The 27,477-nt window shown below is 41.6% G+C and overlaps 3 protein-coding genes and 1 long non-coding RNA gene across 13 annotated transcripts in view; 2 read left to right on the forward strand and 2 right to left on the reverse strand.

Moving 5' to 3' along the window:
• The window catches only part of LOC118375984 (zinc finger protein ZFMSA12A-like), a 28,560-nt gene extending 27,653 nt beyond the window's left edge, over positions 1–907 (reverse strand). Inside the window, exon 1 of the mRNA XM_052509528.1 lies at positions 766–907. The gene's annotated coding sequence lies outside the window, so the exon portion shown is untranslated. The remainder of the gene's footprint in view (positions 1–765) is intronic.
• yipf1 (Yip1 domain family, member 1) lies at positions 138–27,417 on the forward strand. Of its 3 annotated transcripts, none has more exons than XM_035762629.2 (10): positions 138–253; positions 12,309–12,365; positions 13,853–14,019; positions 15,445–15,525; positions 16,162–16,249; positions 20,968–21,075; positions 21,249–21,415; positions 21,594–21,776; positions 25,134–25,248; positions 26,803–27,417. In XM_035762629.2, the coding sequence occupies exons 2-9, from the start codon at positions 12,329–12,331 to the stop codon at positions 25,245–25,247; spliced, it is 945 nt and encodes a 314-aa protein (XP_035618522.1). In that variant the 5' UTR covers positions 138–253; positions 12,309–12,328; the 3' UTR covers position 25,248; positions 26,803–27,417. The 3 variants fall into 3 exon arrangements, with proteins under 3 accessions (XP_035618522.1, XP_035618524.1, XP_035618523.1); XM_035762631.2 differs by lacking the exon at positions 138–253 and adding an exon at positions 802–887; XM_035762630.2 differs by lacking the exon at positions 138–253 and adding an exon at positions 849–949.
• On the forward strand, positions 9,634–10,948 carry LOC127924875 (uncharacterized). The gene is made up of 2 exons (XM_052509548.1): positions 9,634–9,995; positions 10,200–10,948. The coding sequence occupies exons 1-2, from the start codon at positions 9,636–9,638 to the stop codon at positions 10,797–10,799; spliced, it is 960 nt and encodes a 319-aa protein (XP_052365508.1). The 5' UTR covers positions 9,634–9,635; the 3' UTR covers positions 10,800–10,948.
• Positions 12,775–13,898, reverse strand: LOC127924876 (uncharacterized). Of its 8 annotated transcripts, none has more exons than XR_008119118.1 (4): positions 13,825–13,898; positions 13,364–13,738; positions 13,149–13,277; positions 12,775–13,105 (listed from the first exon to the last, which is right to left on the reverse strand). It is a non-coding gene; the product is annotated as an uncharacterized LOC127924876 (long non-coding RNA). The 8 variants fall into 8 exon arrangements; XR_008119113.1 differs by having other exon boundaries at positions 13,782–13,871; XR_008119117.1 differs by having other exon boundaries at positions 13,450–13,846.
• Positions 27,418–27,477: the final 60 nt, after the last annotated feature.

Here is a 27,477-nt window from a genome sequence, read left to right on the forward strand (position 1 = left end):
CATGTCAAAATAAAAGTCCCATGTTTCTTTAGGAGGTATTTTCTCTATGATAAAGAACATTTCTCCACCTTCAATCATTTTCTTTCAAATCATAATCCGGAATACAATATTTATAAAATTAGAATATGCGATGATTTTTATGTACTGTTTCGAGATCAGATCATTTGACTATTATTTAGAAAAACGAAAATGCGACCGGAAAAGGGAGCTGAGTTTACCTTACACATATTCTTACTTCTTAACTGCTGAGAGGGTAAAGTATATATTTATAGTAATTTGGTTATTTAATAGTTAGTGGAATTATTATTCACAATGTAGCTAATGAAATGCAATGCCTTCCTTGTATTTGGCATAGGATTAGAGAGTGAACGTTATTTCTATTTAGCGTGACATCGGGCCTCTGAAATGAAAATGGATGGCCCTCCACACACATTGTATAAAGAAAAGTTTCACTTTTGAATACCCTCAAACACCAAGTTAAGCATAAGCTACCTAATTTCTAAATAGACCATCACTGAGTACGGTTACATGCACACAATAATGATGTTATTGTTTATCGTCAGATTAATATAATAGTTCAATTGAAACGTTTACATGCATTGCAAGAACTCTGATAAATACAGACTATCGCCAATCAAAATAAACGTTATACCACAGTAAACATGTTATTTTATGCCAACCATATTTTTTTCTGAGTTCGGACATATAACGTTTTTATGTGAAAACTACTTCAACTTCGCATACATTCAGTTGTTCTGAACTCACTTCACCAAAGAGGGGGACTCGTTCGGCTGCTCGCAGGTGCGCAGATCAAATCCAACGCTGTCACGCGATGTTGTTGAATTAAAGAAGGAGACTCGCTGTGATAACAACTCGTACTTCCCGAGGTTTGACAGTTTAAAGCCATTTTCATTATGTAGTTCTAGTCACGTCTTCATCACTATAACAGGTAGGTAGTCTTGCAATAGTACTTTCCTACCTCCCTTCCCTTGTTAGATTTAAAGTCCACAACTTTAACAATCAAATTGTATTACCGTTTCTAACTTTGTTGTTACAAAGCTTACACATTAAATATGATTTTCTTTTACATGCAAAAGGTAAGTACTTTTTTTTAACATAAATAAAAGTTACAACTGCGATTTTTCAGTGCTTCCTTATCAACAAAAACAAGTTTAACCAGGTAGACCAGTTGAGAACACCTTTATTTAACCAGGTAGACCAGTTGAGAACACCTTTATTTAACCAGGTAGACCAGTTGAGAACACCTTTATTTAACCAGGTAGACCAGTTGAGAACACCTTTATTTAACCAAGTAGACCAGTTGAGAACACCTTTATTTAACCAGGTAGACCAGTTGAGAACAAGTTCTCATTTACAATTGCGACCTGACCAAGATAAAGCAAAGCAGTTCGACACATACAACAACACAGAGTTACACATGGAATAAACAAAAATACAGTCAATAATACAGTAGAAAAATATATGTACAGCATGTGCAAATGAGGTAGGATAAGAGAGGTAAGGCAATAAATAGGCAATGGTGGTGAATTAATTACAATACAACAATTAGACACTAGAGTGATTGATGTGCAGAAGATGAATGTGCAAGTAGAGATACTGGGGTGCAAAGGAGCAAGATAAATAAATAAATACAGTATGGGGATGAGGTAGGTAGATGGGCTGTTTACAGATGGGCTATGTACAGGTGCAGTGATCTGTGAGCTGCTCAGACAGCTTGTGCTTAAAGTTAGTGAGGGAGATATGAGTCTCCAGCTTCAGTGATTTTTGCAATTCATTCCAGCCATTGGCAGCAGAGAACTGGAAGGAGAGGCAGCCAAAGGAGGAATTGGCTTTGGGGGTGACCAGTGAGATATACCTGCTGGAGCGAGTGCTATGGATGGGTGCTGCTATGGTGACCAGTGAGCTGAGATAAGGTGGGGCCTTACCTATCAGAGACTTGTAGATGACCTGGAGCCAGTGGGTTTGGCGACGAGTATGAAGCGAGGGCCAGCCAACGAGAGTGTACAGGTCGCAGTGGTGGGTAGTATATGGGGCTTTGATGACAAAACGGATGGCACTGTGATAGACTGCATCCAATTTGTTGAGTAGAGTGTTGAGGGCTATTTTGTAAATGACATCGCCGAAGTCGAGGATCGGTAGGATGGTCAGTTTTACGAGGGTATGTTTGGCAACGTGAGAGAAGGAGGCTTTGTTTGCGAAATAGGAAGCAGATTCTAGATTTAATTTGGGATTGGAGATGCTTATTGTGAGTCTGGAAGGAGAGTTTACAGTCTAGCCAGACACCTAGGTATTTGTAGTTATCCACATATTCTAAGTCAGAACCGTCCAAAGTAGTGATGCTGTGCGGGTGGGCAGGTGTGGGCAGCGATCGTTTGAAGAGCATGCATTTAGTTTTACTTGTATTTAAGAGCAGTTGTATGGCATTGAAGCTCGTCTGGAGGTTAGTCAACATAGAGTCCAAAGAAGGGTCAGAATGGTGTCGTCTGCGTAGAGGTGGATCAGAGACTCACCAGCAGCAAGAGCGACATCATTGATGTATACAGAGAAGAGAGTCAGCCTGAGAATTGAACCCTGTGGCACCCCCATAGAGACTGCCAGAGGTCTGGAGAACAGGCCCTCCGATTTGACACACTGAACTCTGTCAGAGAAGTAGTTGGTGAACCAGGCGAGGCAGTCATTTGAGAAACCAAGGCTATTTAGTCTGCCGATGAGAATGTGGTGATTGACAGAGTCGAAAGCCTTGGCCAGGTCGATGAATACTGCTGCACAGTAATGTCTCTTATCGATGGCGGTTATGATATCGTTTAGGACCTTGAGCGTGGCTGAGGTGCACCCATGACCAGCTCTGAAACCAGATTGCATAGCGGAGAAGGTACGGTGGGATTCGAAATGGTCGGTAATCTGTTTGTTAACTTGGCTTTCAAAGACTTTAGAAAGACAGGATAGAATAGATATAGGTCTGTAGCAGTTTGGGTCTAGAGTGTCTCCCTCTTTGCAGCAGCTTTCCAATCTTTGGGGTTCTCAGATGATACGAAAGAGAGGTTAAACAGGCTAGTAATAGGGGTTGCAACAATTTCGGCAGATCATTTTAGAAAGAGAGGGTCCAGATTGTCTAGCCCGGCTGAATTGTAGAGGGTCCAGATTCTGCAGCTCTTTCAGAACATCAGCTGACTGGATTTAGGAGAATGAGAAATGGGGAAGGCTTGGGCGGTTTGCTGTGGAGGGTGCCGGGCAGTTGACCAGGGTAGGGGTTGCCAGGTGGAAAGCATGGCCAGCTGTAGAGAAATGCTTATTGAAATTCTCAATTATTTATCGGTGGTGACAGTGTTTCCTAGCCTCAGTGCAGTGGGCAGCTGGGAGGAGGTGCTCTTATTCTCCATGGACTTTACAGTGTCCCAGAACTTTTTTGAGTTAGTGTTGCAGGAAGCAAATTTCTGCTTGAAAAAGCTAGCCTTGGCTTTTCTAACTGCCTGTGTATAATGGTTTCTAGCTTCCCTGAAATAAATCAAATCAAATCATCAAATCAAATTTTATTTGTTATTTATTTATTATATTTCATTCTTATTCTCCATCATTATTCAACAGTCAAATTTAACATTTCAGGAACTCTTGATACAAATGTTCTTTTATATCAGTTATTTTATTATTAGACTTTTTTTACGTTACCATGTCCCTAAACCATGCTGGCTTTCTAGATCCATCTTCTGTGCTCAATACTTTAAATGAGTTGCCTGAGGTTTGTCACAGTAACACATAGTGTGTGTCTCGGAACTTGGCAACTTTCCATTCTCCATGCTTACAATGTACACAATTATATCCAGTAGAGGTCGACCAATATAATATATATATATATAATATAATATCCAACATCAAAGTTGTGTTCTTTGGCTCTGTTTGTTTTGTCAGCGTATTGTTTCATTTTCTGTTTGTGGGTTTTGTGGTGATTTTGTCTTTTTCCTTTTACTTGTCAATACTTGGGAACTTTGTTTGAATGTCTCTTCCAAACATGAGAAAGGTGTTTCCCCTGAAGCACGTTGAGGCGTTGAGCGATTAGCAAGGGTAATCATTTTTGGTAGCTCCTCTTTCCAGCTTTTCCCCTCACTGTTGTCTGTTCTTCTGCTTTCTTCACATATCGATGGAATCGCTCTTAGGATAATATGGCAATGCTCTAATGTCAACAAGTTTTCAAAAGTCTGTCCAATGAATTGTCTGGCATTATCTATAACCACCTCTAGGGGGTACCCAACACCTACAAAGACACCGTACTTGAAGACATGTCAGATATGAGAACAGCTTCTGGGTAACAGGTGTAATAGTCAGTTACGGTAATGATGTATTCATTATGGATCCCACTAAGTCCTAGTTTAATGCAGTGTCTTGGTTCTAGTGGTTGGTCTTCGTGCAGTGGCTGGTTTAGCACAGATGCCGTACAATTTCTTATCAGTCTTTCAGCATCAAAGTCCTGCTTTTTTGCTACTGTTTTGTACAAACCATTCCTTGATGAGTTTTGTGTGCGATGTCGAACGCTTGTTTGACCTATGTTTTTGGTAACACAATCCTGTGTCCTCTTAGAATACGTCCTGTGTTGTCCATTCTGTTGAATCCTCTGGAACTGAATATGACCATTTTCCTTTCCACAGTTTGAATCAACTTTGTTGTTACGGTTTTCTTCCGTCGAAAGAGAGTCGGACCAAAATGCAGCGTGGTTAGTTCGATACATCTTTAATGAAGAAAAACACGAACAATACAAAAACAACAAACGGAATGTGAAAACCTATACAGCCTATCTGGTGACAACTAACACAGAGACAGGAACAATCACCCACGACATACTCAAAGAATATGGCTGCCTAAATATAGTTCCCAATCAGAGACAACGATAATCACCTGACTCTGATTGAGAACCGCCTCTGGCCGCCATAGACTATGCTAGACACCCCACAAAAACCCCATGACAAAAATGCACCACATTAACCCATGTCACACCCTGGCCTGACCAAAATTAATGAAGACAAACATACATTACTTCGACCAGGTCGTGACATTTGTCAAATTTTTATCCTGTTTTGTTGCTTCTTTCAGATCCTTGATTGTCAATGCAGGTAGGTCGCTAACTGAAAGCACTCTCTGCACATAATCATCAACATCCATTTTCAGTTTCAGGATAGGGAAGGCGAGATAGGGAATCTGCAATGTGTGTTTTCCTTGATGTGCTCAATCTTGTGGTCCAAGTCTTTGAATTCTCAGACACAGCGTAAGTGTCAAAGGCTTTTATTGACAATTACATGAAGTTGATGCAAAGAGTCAATATTTGCAGTGTTGACCCTTCTTTTTCAAGACCTCTGCAACCTGCCCTGGCATGCTGTCAATTAACTTCTGGGCCACATCCTGACTGATGGCAGCCCACTCTTGCATAATCAATGCTTGGAGTTTGTCAGAATTTAGTTTGACCACCCGCCTCTAGAGGATTGACCACAAGTTCTCAATGGGATTAAGGTCTGGGGAGTTTCCTGGCCATGGACCCAAAATATCGATGTTTTGTTCCCCGAGCCACTTAGTTATCACTTTTGCCTTATAGCAAGATGCTCCATCATGCTGGAAAAGGCATTGTTCATAACCAAACTGTTCCTGGATGGTTGGGAGAAGTTGTTCTCGGAGGATGTGTTGGTACCATTCTTTATTCATGGCTGTGTTCTTAGGCAACATTGTGAGTGAGCCCACTCCCTTGGCTGAGAAGCAACACCACACATGAATGGACTCAGGATGCTTTACTGTTGGCATGACACAGGACTGATGGTAGCGCTCACCTTGTCTTTTCCGGACAAGCTTTTTCTGGATGCCCCAAACAATCGGAAAGGGGATTCATCAGAGAAAATGACTTTACCCCAGTCCTCAGCAGTCCAATCCCTTTACCTTTTGTAGAATACCAGTCTGTCCCTGATGTTTTTCCAGGAGAGAAATGGCTTCTTTGCTGCCCTTCTTGATACCAGGCCATCCTCCAAAAGTCTTCACCTCACTGTGCGTGCAGATGCACTCACACCTACCTGCTGCCATTCCTGAGCAAGCTCTGTACTAGTGATGCCCCGATCCTGCAGATGAATCAACTTTAGGAGACGGTCCTGGCACTTGCTGGATTTTCTTGGGCGCCCTGAAGCCTTCTTCACAACAATTGAACCGCTCTCCTTGAAGTTCTTGATGATCCAATAAATGGTTGATTTAGGTGCAATCTTACTGGCAGCAATATCCTTGCCTGTGAAGCCCTTTTTGTGTAAAGCAATGATGACGGCACGTGTTTTCTTGCAGGTAACCATGGTTGACAGAGGAAGAACAATGATTCCAAGCACCACCCTCCTTTTGAAGCTTCCAGTCTGTTATTCAAACTCAATCAGCATGACAGTGGAAATGTTCTTGGGGGGATTCAGTTAATTTTTACATGGCAAAGAGGGACTTTGCAATTCATCTGATCACTCTTCATAACATTCTGGAGTATATGAAAATTGCCATCATACAAACTGAGGCAGCAGACTTTGTGAAAATTTATATTTGTGTCATTCTCAAAACTTTTGTCCACTACTATAGTACAGACTTACCTCCAAATCCAACATGTAGATCAGTGGTTTGGGATCAGTTTGTAGTACAAACTGGCCTCCATATATACATGTAGATCAGTGGTTTGTGATCAGTTTGTAGTACAATCTGGCCTCCATATATAAAAGTTATGAAGTGTTCTATTGCCCTTATGTAACAGTATTATTATTATTATTATTAGTATAACTGTAGACCGTCCCCTCGCCCATGCCCGGGCGCGAACCAGGGACCCTCTGCACACATCAACAACAGTCACCCACGAAGCATCGTTACCCATCGTTCCACAAAAACCGCGGCCCTTGCAGAGCAAGGGGAACTACTACTTCAAGGTCTCAGAGCAAGTGACGTCACCGATTGAAACGCTATTTAGCGCGCACCGCTAACTAAGCTAGCCGTTTCACATCCGTTACACTTACGCACCCAAGAGCTTCCCACTCGATCTGAGAATATCTTGTCTCTCTACAGGTCAGTGAACGACTTGCATAAGCAATTGGCTTGTTCTGTTAATTTTCTGTTGCTGTAGCAATATAGCTCCAAGTCCTACTGGGTTTGTGTCAATAATCACTGCTGTTAAAAATGGTGCCGATAGAAATGGCAGCTGCGCTTCGCGTCCTTAGGAAACTGTGCAGTATTTTTCTACATTTTTTCATGTATTATTTCTTTCATTGCCCAGAAAACCTTAAGTGTTAGAACATACAGCCGGGAAGAACTATTGGATATCAGAGAGACGTCAACTTACCAGCGACCAGGAATACGACTTTCCCAAAGCGGGTCCTTTGTCAGCACCTCCCAGGGAATTTGAACTGATTCCAGAGGCCGACCCCAAAACAACACCGTCGGAGGAGAGGGTGCCGGAGCGGTCTTCTAATGAGGCTTCGGATGCGCACACACCACCCACCGCTTCCCAGTATATTACTCGCTAATGTCCAGTCCCCAGTTAACAAAGTCGTTGAAATCGGTGCAAGAGTTACTTCCCAAAGGGGATCTGGGATTTTAACATTCTGTTTAAAGGAAACATGGCTAGCTTGGGACATGCTGTCAGAATCCGGATTTTCAGTGCATCGCGCCAACAGGAATAATCATCTCTCCCGGTAAGACGATGGGCGGGGGTGTAGGTTTCATGATTAACGACTCATGGTGTAATTGTAGCAACACACAGGAACTCAAGTCCTTTTGTTCCCCTGACCTAGAATTCAATAAGCATTTCGCTTCACTGGCAATAACATCTGCTAACCAGGTGTATGTGACCAATACAATTTGATTTGAATGTTGTTAATCCACATCGCATAAAGTCCATGTCTTTCTGGTATGCCTCAGGTGCGCTTGATAATCTGAAAGGAAATGTCTTGAATCTGTAGTATCCACTGTGTGTGATGAATGTTGTCAGGTTTCTTGATTCTGAGGCGAGTTCAACTTGCCATGATCCTTTTTTCGCATCCAGTTTAGCGAACACTTTCGCTCCTTGCAATGCTTGCAGTATACTGTGGAACTTAGTGTCGTTCTCTATGACAGCTTTGTTCTCATAAATCAGCACAAACTCCGACTTCTTTTGTCTTTCTTTGAAATGTGGAGAATATTGGAAATCCTTTCTGATCTTTGATTCACTTCTTGTATGATGTCGTCATCTAACGTCGAGTCCAGCTCTTGATTGACAGCTTCCAGCATTGGATAAGGAAACAGATCTCAGGCCTTGAGCTACAGGGACTATTTGCTCATTCACCGTACCTTTTGTGAGTGTATCCACTGATATGTCCAAGTCCTTGGAAAAGGGATGATTGCTCTACTGAATTGACATGATCTCTTGTGCTCTGTATTTTCAAGTCAAAACATATTTTCCTTCCTATCAATGCTTCTACGTTTCCTCTGAGCACCAATATCTGGTATGTTGATGCCCTTTTATTCAAAAGTTCTGCTTTCAAATAACCGACACAATGTAGTGGAGTAGTCTGAGCAGAAACATAACACTTTTTCTTACTCTCTAAGTTCCATTCCTGCAAACGTTCTCTTGAATTGGGCTTCTCCGATGAAATTCCTTCCACTGACTGTATTAAGGATCATTTTCAGATATTGTCCATTGACTTGCACTGTTTCTTTTCCTTCCTGATAGATTGAATAGACAAACTGGATTCAGGTTCATTCACAGCTCTAACTGGGTTGTCACTTTTAGCTTTGTCTCTATTTATTTTTGTCACCTTGATTTTGTTCTTTCCAATGGTCTTTCTTTTCTCTGCGGAACACAATGAATGGACTGTTCTCTCTACGGAACACAATGGACTGTTCTCTCTACGGAACACAATGGACTGTTTTCTCTACGGAACACAATGGACTGTTTTCTCTACGGAACACAATGGACTGTTCTCTCTACTGACCACAATGGACTGTTCTCTCTACGGAACACAATGGACTGTTCTCTCTACGGAACACAATGGACTGTTTTCTCTACGGAACACAATGGACTGTTTTCTCTACGGAACACAATGGACTGTTCTCTCTACGGAACACAATGGACTGTTTTCTCTACGGAACACAATGGACTGTTCTCTCTACGGAACACAATGGACTGTTCTCTCTACGGAACACAATGGACTGTTTTCTCTACGGAACACAATGGACTGTTTTCTCTACGGAACACAATGGACTGTTTTCTATGGAACACAATGGACGGAACACAATGGACTGTTTTCTCTACGGAACACAATGGACTGTTTTCTCTACGGAACACAATGGACTGTTTTCTCTACGGAACACAATGGACTGTTTTCTCTACGGAACACAATGGACTGTTTTCTCTACGGAACACAATGGACTGTTTTCTCTACGGAACACAATGGACTGTTTTCTCTACGGAACACAATGGACTGTTTTCTGTTTTCTACGGAACACAATGGACTGTTTTCTCTACGGAACACAATGGACTGTTTTCTCTACGGAACACAATGGACTGTTTTCTCTACGGAACACAATGGACTGTTTTCTCTACGGAACACAATGGACTGTTCTCTACGGAACACAATGGACGGAACACAATGGACTGTTTTCTCTACGGAACACAATGGACTGTTTTCTCTACGGAACACAATGGACTGTTTTCTCTACGGAACACAATGGACTGTTTTCTCTACGGAACACAATGGACTGTTCTCTCTACGGACCACAATGGACTGTTCTCTCTACGGACCACAATGGACTGTTCTCTCTTTGGAACACAATGGACTGTTCTCTCTACGGACCACAATGGACTGTTCTCTCTACGGACCACAATGGACTGTTCTCTCTACGGAACACAATGGACTGTTTTCTCTACGGAACACAATGGACTGTTTTCTCTTAATGCATTCACACGGCCATCGATAGTTTCTCTTAATGCATTCATACAGGCATCGATAGTTCCACTTCTCTTAATGCATTCACACAGCCATCAATAGTTTCTCTTAATGCATTCACACGGCCATCGATAGTTTCTCTTAATGCATTCACACAGCCATCGATAGTTTCTCTTCATGCATTCACACGGCCATCGATAGTTTCTCTTAATGCATTCACACAGGCATCGATAGTTTCTCTTCATGCATTCACACAGGCATCAATAGTTTTCTCTTAATGCATTCACACGGCCATCGATAGTTTCTCTTAATGCATTCACACAGCCATCGATAGTTTCTCTTAATGCATTCACACAGCCATCGATAGTTTCTCTTAATGCATTCACACAGCCATCGATAGTTTCTCTTAATGCATTCACACAGCCATCGATAGTTTCTCTTAATGCATTCACACAGCCATCGATAGTTTCTCTTAATGCATTCACACAGGCATCGATAGTTTCTCTTCATGCATTCACACAGGCATCGATAGTTTCTCTTAATGCATTCACACAGCCATCGATAGTTTCTCTTCATGCATTCACACGGCCATCGATAGTTTCTCTTAATGCATTCACACGGCCATCGATAGTTTCTCTTCATGCATTCACACAGCCATCGATAGTTTCTCTTCATGCATTCACACGGCCATCGATAGTTTCTCTTCATGCATTCACACGGCCATCGATAGTTTCTCTTAATGCATTCACACAGCCATCGATAGTTTCTCTTCATGCATTCACACGGCCATCGATAGTTTCTCTTAATGCATTCACACAGCCATCGATAGTTCCACTTCTCTTAATGCATTCACACAGCCATCGATAGTTTCTCTTAATGCATTCACACGGCCATCGATAGTTTCTCTTAATGCATTCATACAGGCATCGATAGTTCCACTTCTCTTAATGCATTCATACAGGCATCGATAGTTTCTCTTAATGCATTCACACGGCCATCGATAGTTTCTCTTAATGCATTCAGTAGTTCCACTTCTCTTAATGCATTCACACAGCCATCGATAGTTTCTCTTAATGCATTCACACGGCCATCGATAGTTTCTCTTAATGCATTCACACGGCCATCAATAGTTTCTCTTAATGCATTCACACGGCCATCGATAGTTTCTCTTAATGCATTCACACGGCCATCGATAGTTTATCTTAATGCATTCACACGGCCATCGATAGTTTATCTTAATGCATTCACACGGCCATCGATAGTTTATCTTAATGCATTCACACGGCCATCGATAGTTTCTCTTAATGCATTCATACAGGCATCGATAGTTCCACTTCTCTTAATGCATTCACACAGCCATCAATAGTTTCTCTTAATGCATTCACACGGCCATCGATAGTTTCTCTTAATGCATTCACACAGCCATCGATAGTTTTGTCTCGATCCGGTGTTCTTTGTCTAAACTTGTGACTTTCCAACCCCACATTTCTCAGCGGTGTAAAGTAGGCATCAAGCATGGCTACGGTTTGCAAATGTACCTTTTTCTCCCGGTTGAAATAGATTCCACGTTAAACAAGGTACACCTGTTAATTGAAATGCATTCCAGGTGACTACCTCATGAAGCTGGTTGAGAGAATTCCAAGAGTGTGTAAAGCTGTCATCAAGGCAAAGGGTGGCTACTTTGAAGAATCTAAAATATATTTTGATTTGTTTAACACTTTTTTGTTTATTACATGATTCCATATGTATTATTTCATAGTTTTGATGTCTTCACTATTGTTCTGCAATGTAGAAAATAGAAAAAATAAAGAAAACCCTTGAATGAGTAGCTGTCCAAACTTTTGACTGGTACTGTGTGTGTGTGCGTGTGTGTGTGTATAAATAGATATATTTAAAACACAAAATATTACATGACCCTCTCCTGGACCAGATTAAAATAATACTAAACCCCTCCCTTGACTGACATTTAAATAACATGCCCCTCCCCTGGACCAGATTAAAATAATACTAAACCCTTCCCTTGACTGAAATTTAAATAACATGCCCCTCCCCCAATTTCCCCCGGGTACCCATCATGTAAATGTTGATCTGTCCGACGCTGATTGAGCGACGCTGATTGAGCTAGCAGTGCTGAGTTAGTTTTATCATCTGCATTCCATCGTAGTGGATAAACAAAACTGTACTGACATTGTATATGTTTACATGGTATTGTTAGCCTGTCAACCTCCATCCTCTGAAAAAGCTACTGAGTGATGATCATCGAATCCCATTGAACAAGTCTATCCACATTTCCTGCATCGTTACAGTGCCAGCAGCGTAATGGATCTCTATGGAGAAGCGTGTATCTTGACACACATATCTTCTTTGTCTCCACAGACTCTTGATTGGTCTCCTACATGGCGGCTAACAGCGATTTCCTCTTAACATTTCAAGGTGAGTGTTTATAGCCTGTGGTGCCATTCAGATACAGCATGACACCACTGCTGCTCAGTCTTATAGACTGTATACATTATAATAATAATAATGCCATTCAGGTCAGTGGCGGCTCCTCTGAGGAGGAAGGGCAGGACCATCCTCTTGTGAATTTCATAAAAATAGTGAAGTGTTAAAAAAAGTTATTATTTTTAGATACAACTATACTAAATATGTTCACGTCACCAAATAACGAATTAAAACTGTGTTTCAATGAAGGTCTGCAGTAGCCTCAACACCACTCTGTAGGGTAGCACCATGGTGTAGCCGGAGGACAGCTAGCTTCCATCCTCCTCTGGGTACATTGACATCAATATGAAACCAAGGAGGCTCATGGTTCTCACCCCCTTCCATAGACTTACACAGTGATTATGACAACTTCCAGAGGATGTCCTCCAACCTATCAGAGCTCTTGGAGCGTGAACTGACATGTCCACCCAATCAAAATATCAAAAAATGTATCTAGTACTGAAAGCATAAGCTACAGCTAGCTATCACTGCAGTGCATAAAATGTGAGTAATTAACCAAAGAGACAATATTGTAATAGTTTTGAAAAAAATAATTTCTTCAAAAATCCTGATATTACCAGGTTGTGCCCACTAGATGGTGGTATTAGGCATTTTTTTCTGATTTTTTTTTCTGAATCAGAATCTAATGATTCCTCTTTACAAACATTCTGAATCAGAATCTTTGTCATAACCTTTCTCTTAACTAACATTCTGAATCAGAAACTTTGTCATAACCTTTCTCTTTACTAACATTCTGAATCAGAATCTTTGTCATAACCTTTCTCTTTACTAACATTCTGAATCAGAATCTTTGTCATAACCTTTCTCTTTACTAACATTCTGAATCAGAATCTTTGTCATAACCTTTCTCTTTAATAACATTCTGAATCGGAATCTTTGTCATAATCTTCCTCTTTACTAACATTCTGAATCTGAATCTTTGTCATAACCTTTCTCTTTACTGACATTCTGAATCAGAATCTTTGTCATAACCTTTCTCTTTACTGACATTCTGAATCAGAATCTTTGTCATAACCTTTCTCTTTACTGACATTCTGAATCAGAATCTCATAACCTTTCTCTTTACTGACATTCTGAATCAGAATCTCATAACCTTTCTCTTTACTGACATTCTGAATCAGAATCTCATAACCTTTCTCTTTACTGACATTCTGAATCAGAATCTTTGTCATAACCTTTCTCTTTACTGACATTCTGAATCAGAATCTTTGTCATAACCTTTCTCTTTACTGACATTCTGAATCAGAATCTTTGTCATAACCTTTCTCTTTACTGACATTCTGAATCAGAATCTTTGTCATAACCTTTCTCTTTACTAACATTCTGAATCAGAATCTTTGTCATAACCTTTCTCTTTACCAACATTCTGAATCAGAATCTTTGTCATAACCTTTCTCTTTACTGACATTCTGAATCAGAATTTGACAGTTCTGAGAGCCATTTGGGAGGGAACGGAGATGCGACTACCATCAGTATCGAGGACACAGGGGCAGGAAGTCACAAACCTCAGAAACAGAGGAGATCTGCACCGGTGACATCCTTCGAAGAGGACAATGACCCATTGGCTAATGACGACAAGACTGAGGTCAGAAAAATACATACACTATATGACCAAAAATATGTGGACACCTATTGGTCGAACATCTCATTCCAAAATTATGGGCATTAATATGGAGTTGGTCCCCCCTTTGCTGCCTCCACTCTTCTGGGAAGGCTTTCTACTAGTTGTTGGAACATTGCTACTGGGATTTGCTTCTAATCAGCCACAAGCATTAGTGAGGTCGGGCTCTGATGTTGGGCGATTAGGCCTGGCTTGCAGTCGGCGTTCCAATTCATCCCAAAGGGTTTCGATGGGGTTGAGGTCAGGCCTTTGTGCAGGCCAGTCAAGTTCTTCCACACTGATCTCAACAAACCATTTCTGTATGGACCTCACTTTGTGCACGGGGGCATTGTCATGCTGAAACAGGAAAGGGCCTTGCCCAAACTGTTGCCACAAAGTTGGAAGCACAGAATCATCTAGAATGTCATTGTATGCTGAAGCGTTAAGATTTCCCTTCACTGGAACTAAGGGGCCTGAACCTTGAAAAACAGCCCCAGACCACTATTCCTCCTCCACCAAAATTTACAGTTGGCACTGTGCATCCAGGCAGGTAGAGTTATCCTGGCATTCGCCAAACCCAGATTCGTCTCGTTGGACTGCCAGATGGTGAAGCGTGATTCATCACTCCAGAGATCGCGTTTCCACTGCTTCAGAGTCCAATGGCGGTGAGCTTTACACCACTCCGGCCGATGCTTGGCATTGCGCATGTTGATTTTAGGCTTGTGTGCGGCTGCTCGTCCATGGAAACCCATTTCGTGAAGCTCTCGACTAATAGTTATTGTGCTGATGTTGCTTCCAGAGGCGTTTTGGAACTCGGTAGTGAGTGTTGGTTGTAACCGAGGACAGATCATTTTATGCGCTTCAGCGCTCTAAGGTCCTGTTCTGTGACCTTGTATGGCCTACCACTTCACGGCTGAGCCGTTGTTGCTCCTATCCGTTTCCACTTTACAATAACAGCACTTACAGTTGACTGGGGCAGCTCTAGCAGGGCGGAAATTTGATGAACTGACTTGTTGGCAATGTGGCGTCCTATAACAGCGCCATGTAGAAAGTCACTGAGCTCTTAAGTAAAGGGCATTCTACTGCCAATGTTTGTCTATGGAGATTGCATGGCGTTGTGCTCGATTTTATACACCTGTCAGCAACGGGTGTGTCTGAAAGGGGTGTACATATACATTTGTATATATAGTGTAGTTTACCACGTTATAACGTAACATTGACAGCATATAGGCTGTAGTCGGTAAGCACTTAGTTGCAGCCCAGATGTTGTCCATGTTAAATTCAGAAAATAAAGCACATGACATATAAAAGCCCATTTTGATGTTTCTGATCATTAATCTGATTCTGTGATTGTTTTGTTACCTGATGTGAGTTCTATCGTTATAAAATACAGGTTTTCTTTTCCTACAGCTGTTGTCTGGGCAGAAGAGAAGTGCTCCTTTCTGGACCTTTGAATATTATCAGACATTCTTTGACGTAGAGACACACCAGGTACTTCATCTGACTTCATCTGTTCATCTGAATTGAATCGGCCCAAACAAATAGGCCTTTGAAAAACATAATAAATGTTTTTTTGTAATGACATTTTCAATATGTTTTTAAGAACGAATGAAGTTACATTGGATCAGGACCTGATTTTTATTTGCGGGGGCAAACGGCTAACTTCCTGCCATTTCAACACACGGTTTGTGTAGAAAGAATTGCACTTTTTATAATGCTATTCTACACATTTTGTCATGAGGCGAAGAGAAAATGTTGCAGTTTAAAAGCACATTTCCTACAATTCTACACTTGTTGGCATAGGTCAGAGAGAGAAATGTGTTGTTTTATAGCTTGTCTCATGCTATTGTTCACATGAGGCTGAGAGATTAAAAAAATAATAATACTTTTTTAAAATGTCTTTAGTTGTCCTGCATTTTTACGCCCATGACCTCCAGGTGACCCATAACCCCAAAAAGGTGACCCAGATGACCCATAACCCCAAAAACAGAACAAAAAGTTGGGGGACTCATGCCCTGTGTGCCCTTTCCATCCCTGCACAGGATAGGCGTCCGCCTTGGGTTTGTAATCATGTATTTATTATACTTCTGTGTTGTTAATGACTTTGTCGTAATGTGTTTCATCTAGGTGAGAGAGAGAATCCTGGGGTCGTTATTGCCATGGCCAGGGAAGAACTTTGTCCATCTCTACATCCGCAACAACCCTGATCTTTATGGTGAGCATGCATCCTTCCTACTAGTCATGACCTGAAGAGTTGTTATCCTGACCTAAATGTTTAACGTTAGCGCCAGCTGTCGGCTAATCAGCCACTTAAGAGACTTATTTTCAACTTTTTCCACTTCATATAAACTAGGTTACTTTTAATGAAACGGGTGTTTTTTTTTTTCTTTTCGTTAGTCCGTCGATCCCGTTGATCTCGCTACAATGAACGGTATGCATCTTCTACCAATCTATTGACAGGACAGGCGCCTCTCAGTCACAAAGCGAGCGTTGACATGGTTACGTAGTCCCACCTCCCGGTACAATTTGTGTGCGTTGTGGTTGGTTGCAGTTGAATTTCTTTACACAGAGGAGGGAGAGAGCGTGACGTCCCATGTGGTAACGATGATGCTAAAAATCCACGACTTAATTATTGTTTTCTGACACGTGAATTTATTTTCATTTATTTTTCTGCGTGTTTCACAGAGCCAGCCAGGTGGAGTCGTGGTGCTATTTACTGTGTGTTGATTTGCAACTGAACAGCCAGTGTTGACAAGTTTATAAAAGGTGTCGAACTGACTGAATAAAATTGATCTCATACAGTGCATTCAAAAAGTATTCAGACCCCTTGACTTTTTCCACATTTTGTTACGTTACAGCCTTATTCTAAAATGGATGAAATCGTTTTCCCCCTCATCAATCTACACACAATACCCCATAATGACAAAGCATAAACATTTTTATGTTGTTGACATTTTTGCAAATGTATTAAAAATTAAAAACTGAAATATCACATTTCCATAAGTATTCAGACCCTTTACTCAGTACTTTGTTGAAGCACCTTTGTCAGTGATTACAGCCTCGAGTCTTTTGGGTATGATGCTGCCTGAGAAGTTAATCCCATTCTTCTCCACAGATCCTCTCCATCTCTGTCCGGTTGGATGGGGAGCATCGCTGCTCAGCTATTTTAATGTCTCTCCAGAGACTAAAAACTTACTTGGCGACTTTTCTTAATTAGATGTCAAATTGCGCGACTAAAACATTCTTGGCCAAAATGTAAATTAATAACAGTTTTCTTAAGTTATCTTAGATTCATTCTGGGGATTTTGAGGAAGTTAAATAGACTACATGGGGGACAAACATCATTCCAGTGGGTGTTTGTTTTTGCAGACTCCACAATCACATGTGCTCTACAAAAACACGCTCTAAACTACAGCCTCTTGCGAGGTGCTCACTGGAATTAAAGAGGAACCCAAAAATCAACAAGCCATCTTCTCATGAGGTTTAAGCATCGTTGTGGGCTTAGAACATCCAATTATATTGTTTTTCTATTAAAAAAGTGTGATTTCTTTTTAAGAACGAAAACCTGGAAAAAACGGAAACCTGGGGAAAAAAATCCTTTCATTTATTTTTCAAGAAAGTTTTCACTCATTTCAATGGTAAAGTCATGTCTTTCCAGACAATACCACAACACATTTTTGTCAATGTGAGAGGTAAACTCGATAAAGTATTCAATCATTTTGCTGTGTATTTCGGATGGAATTAAGTCATAAGAATGTACCAGAGGCCACCAAAATAGAGCTCCTTCTGCAAAACATTTTGAACGCAGAGGGGGCACCCGTCTGGCTACTCTATGTACTTGTGGATAACACTAAGTGTATAAAGGCACCTGTGTCTTGATGAGGGCATTCAACAAGTGGCAGAATAACATTCAACCTCATCAAGTGGATTCAGGGAAGCAGCATTTGAAACGGGCCGTGAGTGTCGGGGGCGTATGCCTCATGACCAACGAGACATGGTGTGATGAAGGAAACATACAGGAACTCAAATCCTTCTGTTCACCTGATTTAGAATTCCTCACAATCAAATGTAGACCGCATTATCTTCCAAGAGAATTCTCTTCGATTATAATCACAGCCGTATATATCCCCCCCCAAGCAGACACATCGATGGCTCTGAACGAACTTTATTTAACTCTTTGCAAACTGGAAACCCTTTATCCGGAGGCTGCATTCATTGTAGCTGGGGATTTTAACAAAGCTAATCTGAAAACAAGACTCCCTAAATTTTATCAGCATATCGATTGCGCAACCAGGGGTGGTAAAACCTTGGATCATTGTTACTCTAACTTCCGCGACGCATATAAGGCCCTGCCCCGCCCCCTTTCGGAAAAGCTGACCACGACTCCATTTTGCTGATACCTGCCTACAGACAGAAACTAAAACTAGAGGCTCCAACGCTGAGGTCTGTTCAACGCTGGTCCGACCAATCTGATTCCACACTCCAAGACTGCTTCCATCACGTGGACTGGGATATGTTTCGTATTGCGTCAGATGGGAATATTGACGAATACGCTGATTCGGTGTGCGAGTTCATTAGAACGTGCGTCGAAGATGTCGTTCCCATAGCAACGATAAAAACATTCCCTAACCAGAAACAGTGGATTGATGGCAGCATTCGCGTGAAACTGAAAGCGCGAACCACTGCTTTTAATCAGGGCAAGGTGACTGGTAACATGACCGAATACAAACAGTGCAGCTATTCTCTCCGCAAGGCTATTAAACAAGTTAAGCGTCAGTACAGAGACAAAGTGGAATCTCAATTCAATGGCTCAGACACAAGAGGCATGTGGCAGGGTCTACAGTCAATCACGGACTACAAGAAGAAACCCAGCCCAGTCACGGACCAGGATGTCTTGCTCCCAGGCAGACTAAATAACTTTTTTGCCCGCTTTGAGGACAATACAGTGCCACTGACACGGCCTGCAACGAAAACATGCGGTCTCTCCTTCACTGCAGCCGAGGTGAGTAAGACATTTAAACGTGTTAACCCTCGCAAGGCTGCAGGCCCAGACGGCATCCCCAGCCGCGCCCTCAGAGCATGCGCAGACCAGCTGGCCGGTGTGTTTACGGAGATATTCAATCAATCCCTATACCAGTGTGCTGTTCCCACATGCTTCAAGAGGGCCACCATTGTTCCTGTTCCCAAGAAAGCTAAGGTAACTGAGCTAAACGACTACCGCCCGTAGCACTCACTTCCGTCATCATGAAGTGCTTTGAGAGACTAGTCAAGGACCATATCACCTCCACCCTACCTGACACCCTAGACCCACTCCAATTTGCTTACCGCCCAAATAGGTCCACAGACGATGCAATCTCAACCACACTGCATAATGCCCTAACCCACTTGGACAAGAGGAATACCTATGTGAGAATGCTGTTCATCGACGACAGCTCGGCATTCAACACCATAGTACCCTCCAAGCTCGTCATCAAGCTCGAGACCCTGGGTCTCGACCCCGCCCTGTGCAACTGGGTACTGGACTTCCTGACGGGCCGCCCCCAGGTGGTGAGGGTAGGCAACAACATCTCCTCCCCGCTGATCCTCAACACGGGGCCCCACAAGGGTGCGTTCTGAGCCCTCTCCTGTACTCCCTGTTCACCCACGACTGCGTGGCCACGCACGCTCCAACTCAATCATCAAGTTTGCGGACGACACAACAGTGGTAGGCTTGATTACCAACAACGACGAGACGGCCTACAGGGAGGAGGTGAGGGCCCTCGGAGTGTGGTGTCAGGAAAATAACCTCACACTCAACGTCAACAAAACTAAGGAGATGATTGTGGACTTCAGGAAACAGCAGAGGGAACACCCCCTATCCACATCGATGGAACAGTAGTGGAGAGGGTAGCAAGTTTTAAGTTCCTCGGCATACACATCACAGACCAACTGAATTGGTCCACTCACACTGACAGCGTCGTGAAGAAGGCGCAGCAGCGCCTCTTCAACCTCAGGAGGCTGAAGAAATTTGGCTTGTCACCAAAAGCACTCACAAACTTCTACAGATGCACAATCGAGAGCATCCTGGCGGGCTGTATCACCGCCTGGTACGGCAACTGCTCCGCCCTCAACCGTAAGGCTCTCCAGAGGGTAGTCAGGTCTGCACAACGCATCACCGGGGCAAACTACCTGCCCTCCAGGACACCTACACCACCCGATGTTACAGGAAGGCCATAAAGATCATCAAGGACATCAACCACCCGAACCACTGCCTGTTCACCCCGCTATCATCCAGAAGGCGAGGTCAGTACAGGTGCATCAAAGCTGGGACCGAGAGACTGAAAAACAGCTTCTATCTCAAGGCCATCAGACTGTTAAACAGCCACCACTAACATTGAGTGGCTGCTGCCAACACACTGTCATTGACACTGACCCAACTCCAGCCACTTTAATAATGGGAATTGATGGGAAATGATGTAAATATATCACTAGACACTTTAAACAATGCTACCTTATATAATGTTACTTACCCTACATTATTCATCTCATATGCATACGTATATACTGTACTCTACATCATCGACTGCATCCTTATGTAATACATGTATCACTAGCCACTTTAACTATGCCACTTTGTTTACTTTGTCTACATACTCATCTCATATGTATATACTGTACTCGATACCATCTACTGTATGCTGCTCTGTACCATCACTCATTCATATATCCTTATGTACATATTCTTTATCCCCTTACACTGTGTATAAGACAGTAGTTTTGGAATTGTTAGTTAGATTACTTGTTGGTTATCACTGCATTGTCGGAACTAGAAGCACAAGCATTTCGCTACACTCGCATTAACATCTGCTAACCATGTGTATGTGACAAATAAAATTTGATTTGATTTGATCGTTAAATACTACAGATTACTGATACCGTCTCTGTGTCCTCCAGGTCCCTTCTGGATCTGTGCTACTCTGGTTTTTGTCATCGCCATCTGTGGAAACATCTCTGACTTCCTGCTTTACCTGGGGAAACCACAGTATAAATACGTCCGGAAAGGTGAGTGTCATTTTAAGTTTTTCAAGGGTCAAACAAAACACAGGATAAAACTGACTCCTCCACTTCCCAAGACTCAATCAAATAGATACTGAACACAACAAAAAGTCCCGTAAATGTTTTAGAAAATAATGGGATTGTTGCTACTGTTTCTCTTGTGTGTTTTTATTTCCCAGTGACCATTGCGGCCACGGCGATCTACAGCTATGCGTGGCTGGTTCCCCTGGCCCTGTGGGGCCTGCTGGTCTGGAGGAACTCCAAGGTTATGAACGTAGTTTCTTACTCGTTCCTGGAGATAGTCTGTGTCTACGGCTACTCCCTGGCCGTCTACATACCTGCTGTGGTAAAGACATGACACACTGTTTTGTGTCTGATTACGTGGCATTGTTTATATTTTATGAGGTTCAATAGTGTCACATTTACTTTGTTGTTACAAATGTTGAGGACATGTTTATTTACAGTCTTTTTTTTTTTACATGTTATATAATGTTGTAGTTATTGACGAGTGTTGTTGTTGACAGGTGTTGTGGATCATCCCGAACGAGACCGTTAGGTGGTTTTCCATTGTTGTGGCTCTCTGTCTCTCTGGTTCCATGCTGGTCTTTACCTTCTGGCCCGCCGTCCGTGACGACCAGCCCCGGGTTGCCATAGCGATCATGACGGCCATCATGGCGCTCCACATCCTCTTGGCGTTCGGTTGTAAGGTAAACATTCAGAGAGAAAAAAAAACACACCTGGGCCGTGTTCATTAGGGCACAGTGTAGCAAAACGTTTCTAAACGTTGTGCACCATGGAAAACCAGAATGAGTGTTTCTTATTGGGCAAGTGCACACCGCTTTTCTTTTCTTTTTTTTAGTGCCTAGTGAACACGACACCAGCCTTACGGAGTTGGGTTGTTCCTGGTCATGTAATACAATGTTCTGATTTAACAATCACCGACTTGACTGACCCAGTTTACATAACCTCACCTTGCTGCACCAATGGTTGCATCTCCAAATGGGACCCACACAATGACTTAATTAGCTCAGTTACCTCCTCACTATTCTGCTGGAGCCTTGTAGCGTGGCAACTACCTGAGCGCTACACCAAAGACCATTGTATCTTTGGCTACACTCCCTCTTGACAGCGCATGAAAGGAGTCAAGTTAGTTAGTTTATCAGGGGAAGGAAGGAAGGAAGGAAGGAAGGAAGGAAGGAAGGAAGGAAGGAAGGAAGGTGAGGTTGAGCAGGAAGAAAATGGGGGAGGGTGAAGGAGGTTACTTTTCAGAAACACTGACTGGAAAATGGACAGTCATTCCACTTCGACGTGTGACTACAGCCAGCTAGCTACTCAGGAGAATCACGTCTCTGGGTCGTTCCACGAAATGGGTGCCTTGTTGGACATGCAAACTTCTAAAAAGAAAAACTATATATCTTTCAACATTCAATTGCATGGAGGATATGTTTAGCAGAAAATACTGTGAAATTGTAAAAATAATTATGATAATGCCCTTTTAGTGTAAGTGCTGTTTGAAAATACATTTCAGCCTGTTTTGGTGGGATGGAGTTTTGGACTGCTTGGTGACATCACCAGGTGGTAAATGTGTTAATAGACCAATAAGAAAGAGTTCCAAATCTCTCTGCCAATAACAGCTAGTTTTCAGTTTTCCCCTCCCCTACCCTCAGCACTCCCAGACAGTCCAAGCAAAATTATTGCTTAATAAATTGCTCTTTACTAAGAATTTCTATTTTTGTTTCTTTTTGACCATTGTAATTTAAAATAATCACATTAAGGTACTTAATTGTTACCTAGAAAAAATGATATACTATTGAATTTAAAAAAAAAAAAAATCCCAACTTTCAATTGAGTGAACAGAGTTGACATGTTGAGCTTGACCACCTTCGTCAAAGATGATAAAATAATGTATAAAGAGAGAGAAGACTTACTTCCTTTTCCACCGTGCTGTTCAGAAGACCCAAACGATGTCACCTGCTGTGAATCATTTAACTAGGTAGTGGAATGGTACAATATACTGCTTTTACATATGATTCTCAGTGTGTTTCCTGTTTCTTTCAAACAGCTCCATTTTACTTGATCGCATTCACCTTTTTATATAACCACTGTTTTTGCCGGGTAGGAGAAAGAGACATTCAACTTTGACCTTATTGTTGTGACCGTTGTCATGGTAACCTGACAGCTGCATATGGGAGTATTGTGTGTAGATTGATGAAGAAATATTTGTTTATTTAATCCATTTTAGAATAAGGCTGGAATGTAACAAAATGTGGGAAAAAGTCAAGGGGTCTGAATACTTTCTGAAGGCACTATCCTGTATATATTCTTTCTGAAGGCCCTGTATATATACTTTCTGAAGGCACTATCCTGTATATATACTTTCTGAAGGCCCTGTATATATTCTTTCTGAAGGCCCTGTCCTGTATATATTCTTTCTGAAGGCCCTGTATATATTCTTTCTGAAGGCCCTGTCCTGTATATATACTTTCTGAAGGCCCTGTATATATACTTTCTGAAGGTCCTGTATATATTCTTTCTGAAGGTCCTGTATATATACTTTCTGAAGGCCCTGTATATATACTTTCTGAAGGCCCTGTATATATACTTTCTGAAGGCACTATCCTGTATATATTCTTTCTGAAGGCCCTGTCCTGTATATATACTTTCTGAAGGTCCTGTATATATTCTTTCTGAAGGCCCTGTATATATACTTTCTGAAGGACCTGTATATATACTTTCTGAAGGCCCTGTATATATACTTTCTGAAGGCCCTGTCCTGTATATATACTTTCTGAAGGCCCTGTATATATTCTTTCTGAAGGCCCTGTATATATACTTTCTGAAGGCCCTGTATATATACTTTCTGAAGGCCCTGTCCTGTATATATTCTTTCTGAAGGCCCTGTCCTGTATATATTCTTTCTGAAGGCCCTGTCCTGTATATATTCTTTCTGAAGGCCCTGTATATATTCTTTCTGAAGGCCCTGTATATATTCTTTCTGAAGGCCCTGTATATATTCTTTCTGAAGGCCCTGTATATATTCTTTCTGAAGGCCCTGTATATATCCTTTCTGAAGGCCCTGTCCTGTATATATACTTTCTGAAGGCCCTGTATATATACTTTCTGAAGGCCCTGTCCTGTATATATACTTTCTGAAGGCCCTGTATATATTCTTTCTGAAGGCCCTGTATATATACTTTCTGAAGGACCTGTATATATACTTTCTGAAGGCCCTGTATATATTCTTTCTGAAGGCCCTGTATATATACTTTCTGAAGGACCTGTATATATACTTTCTGAAGGACCTGTATATATTCTTTCTGAAGGCCCTGTATATATTCTTTCTGAAGGCCCTGTATATATACTTTCTGAAGGCCCTGTATATATACTTTCTGAAGGCCCTGTATATATACTTTCTGAAGGCCCTGTATATATTCTTTCTGAAGGCCCTGTCCTGTATATATTCTTTCTGAAGGCCCTGTATATATACTTTCTGAAGGTCCTGTATATATTCTTTCTGAAGGCCCTGTATATAAAGTTTCCTATGGTATGTATTCATTTGTGGATGTCCATTATCCATTTTGTATGGTGTGTTACGAATTGCTTAAAATGAGGGACAGACGTAAATAATAATCTTCAGAAATTATGCAAAAGGCACCAATTTCGTGGAACGACCCGTCTACTTACAGAGAGAGAGATTGGGTGTCAGAAGGGCTTAATAAGAAAAAAAAGACTGACAGGAAATGAGGTTCATCCAAAATGGCACCCTATTCCCTACATAGTGCACTACTTTAGACCAGAGCCCTATGGCACCCTATTCCCTATATAGTGCACTACTTTAGACCAGAGCCCTATGGCACCCTATTCCCTACATAGTGCACTACTTTTGACCAGTGCCCCTGTTCCTCTCTAGCTTGTTGGTCTCGAATGTGTCCCAAATGGCACCCTATTCCCTATGGGGGTCCTGGTCAAAAGTAGTGCACTATAAAGGGAATGGGGGTGTCATTTGGGGCAGAACCCCGGTGTTCTCTCAGAATAAATGATTTGCTGTGTTTCTTTTCATCCAGGCTTACTTCTTCAGTACGTTGGAGGTTGAACACCCTGTTGTTGATGCTGTGGTGGGCCATGGAACCAAGTCATCTCCAACCATGGAGATGCACAGAACTAATACAATGTCCTGAGGTAAATGGTTGGAACTAAAGATATTTGCGTTGTAGACATTCATACCTCTACTGGCGGTTTAACTAATATAATAATATGTTGGCGGCTCCTTCACCGCAGCCAACGTGAGTAAAATATAATAATAACATATACCATTTACTAGATGCTTTTGTTCAAAGCGACAGGTTGAACTAACCTGTAATTAGTGCTGGGGGGGTTATTAAACAATTTATTGACGGACTCCGGTTCGATTACTTTAATTCCATTTCGTTTTGTTTCGTGAGCCCAACGCTCCATTTCAATAGAGATAACTCAAATCATTCATGAGAGAAGTCGGAGAAATCAAGTCAAGAATTATGTGGGACGCTGAACAGAATGGAGTTGTAGTTTTCATACAGTAAATATTCAGCCTAGCTTAGCAAAGACACGTGGTAATTAACTACAATGACCACAATCCATTGCGCCATTTTTTTTCCCAGCTGAGAGACGAATCAGTGAAAAAGAGGCGACGCGAGAGGTTTCACTCTCGCCAAAATAAGCCCAATACGTTTCTTTGGGGTTATTTTGGACCTAAGCTTGTCGCCTGCCTTCCCGCCTTCGGGACAACGACTCCCCTTGTTAGGGGCGGAGACATAAGCATTTCGTCATAATGACGACAGATCTCTGGGTGGATACCCTTTTACGCCTGCAACTACGTTACGTTACATACACACAGACCGCATGTGAGAGGAATGCTCACAACACAACGAGGGACAGAGACAGTTTGTGAAAGTACGCCTTATCTACTTTAAAGAACTAGTCAAATGATTTTAGTCGGACAAGCTTTGCAGCATCCTAGTTAAATAGGGTGACTACAGACAGTACAGTTTGGGGAACATAACGTTAGATGGTCTGACTGCTGACTTACTGTCTGATCAGAGATGAGGTGATAACTTTGAGGATTTAAAAATAATAAAGTCATCAAATAAAAAATAAGCAATATACACAACTGAAATATATGATTATTTCATAGTAATTTCCTATGTTTCTATTCATGTCGACCCAATATGGACTTGACAGAGACAATGGAATATTTTAAATGTTTTGGCAACTGAATGTTCACTATTTTTGGCTTTGGAATTTGTGTTAAAAAGCTATCAAATAATTTGAATGTTATTATTTCATAATACATTTCATGTTAATAAATAAATAAATCATCGAAAAAAAGAAGAAAAAAAACGTGATAACTTTTTTTTTTTTATATAATCGAAACTGAACTGACCTCAATAAGCACTAATCGCTCAGCACTTCCTGTAATACACACATGGGAAAAGACTTGTGAATGTTTCATGTGGTTTTCCACGCCACTGTACATCCTGTTGGAGTTGACATGTTTAGATAAGGCTTTAGTGGTGGATATTTGATGTTTTTTTTTACTTATTGTCTACAAATGTGTGAGTTAGCATAAAACCATTTCTTATTTATCTACCACCACCTGTTTTGTCCAACGTCATCTGACACCAGACTTCCTGTCCTTCCCACAGTGAACAAGTGTAATTATTTTTTAATTGCAACGTCTCCTGTTACCTTTATTAGGTAGAATCAAGTTGCCGTGGAGATGGTGTCATCGTGTCGTCTTGGTTACCGACCTGCTGCACCGACCTTGCCTGTGTGGGTCTTCCTGCTAAAGCCCTTAAAGACGCAGTAACGTGTTACAACACGACACACACACACACCTGGATTGGTACCAAACGGAAGAAAATGGACTGAAACAATAATAAACGCATATTTGCGTTTTCCGTGTTTTAAAATGTTTTTCATGTGTATGTACTAATGAACACGACCCTGGTCCGAAGACCTGGGTTATTTACCAAATGGCACCCTATTCCCTATATAGTGCACTGCTTTAGACCAGGACCCCTATAATGCACTATAGAGGGAATAGGGTGCCATTTGGAACCTCTGGAAACGGACACTGGTGGTGACAACAGAATGTTTTTTCTAATGGGATGGTGTCTGAACTGTCTGCCTTAACGATATAGAACTAAACATGAGTAGTGTTACTGGGTAGAGCCAGTCCCTTCCTTGTTTAACTAGTCATAGTTTTACTGTTATATATATAAATATACAACTTGATATTGATAAGACACTGTTCACAAAAAAATGTCATTTGAAAGACGCTTCTTTGTATTAAAATGTTTTTCATTGTTACCGAGTCATTACTATCGCATATACTAACTGTACTAGGGGTCCAGATACTGCCAGTCCTCT

Source organism: Oncorhynchus keta, unplaced genomic scaffold (genome assembly GCF_023373465.1).
Source record: "Oncorhynchus keta strain PuntledgeMale-10-30-2019 unplaced genomic scaffold, Oket_V2 Un_contig_4700_pilon_pilon, whole genome shotgun sequence".
Taxonomy (NCBI): domain Eukaryota; kingdom Metazoa; phylum Chordata; class Actinopteri; order Salmoniformes; family Salmonidae; genus Oncorhynchus; species Oncorhynchus keta.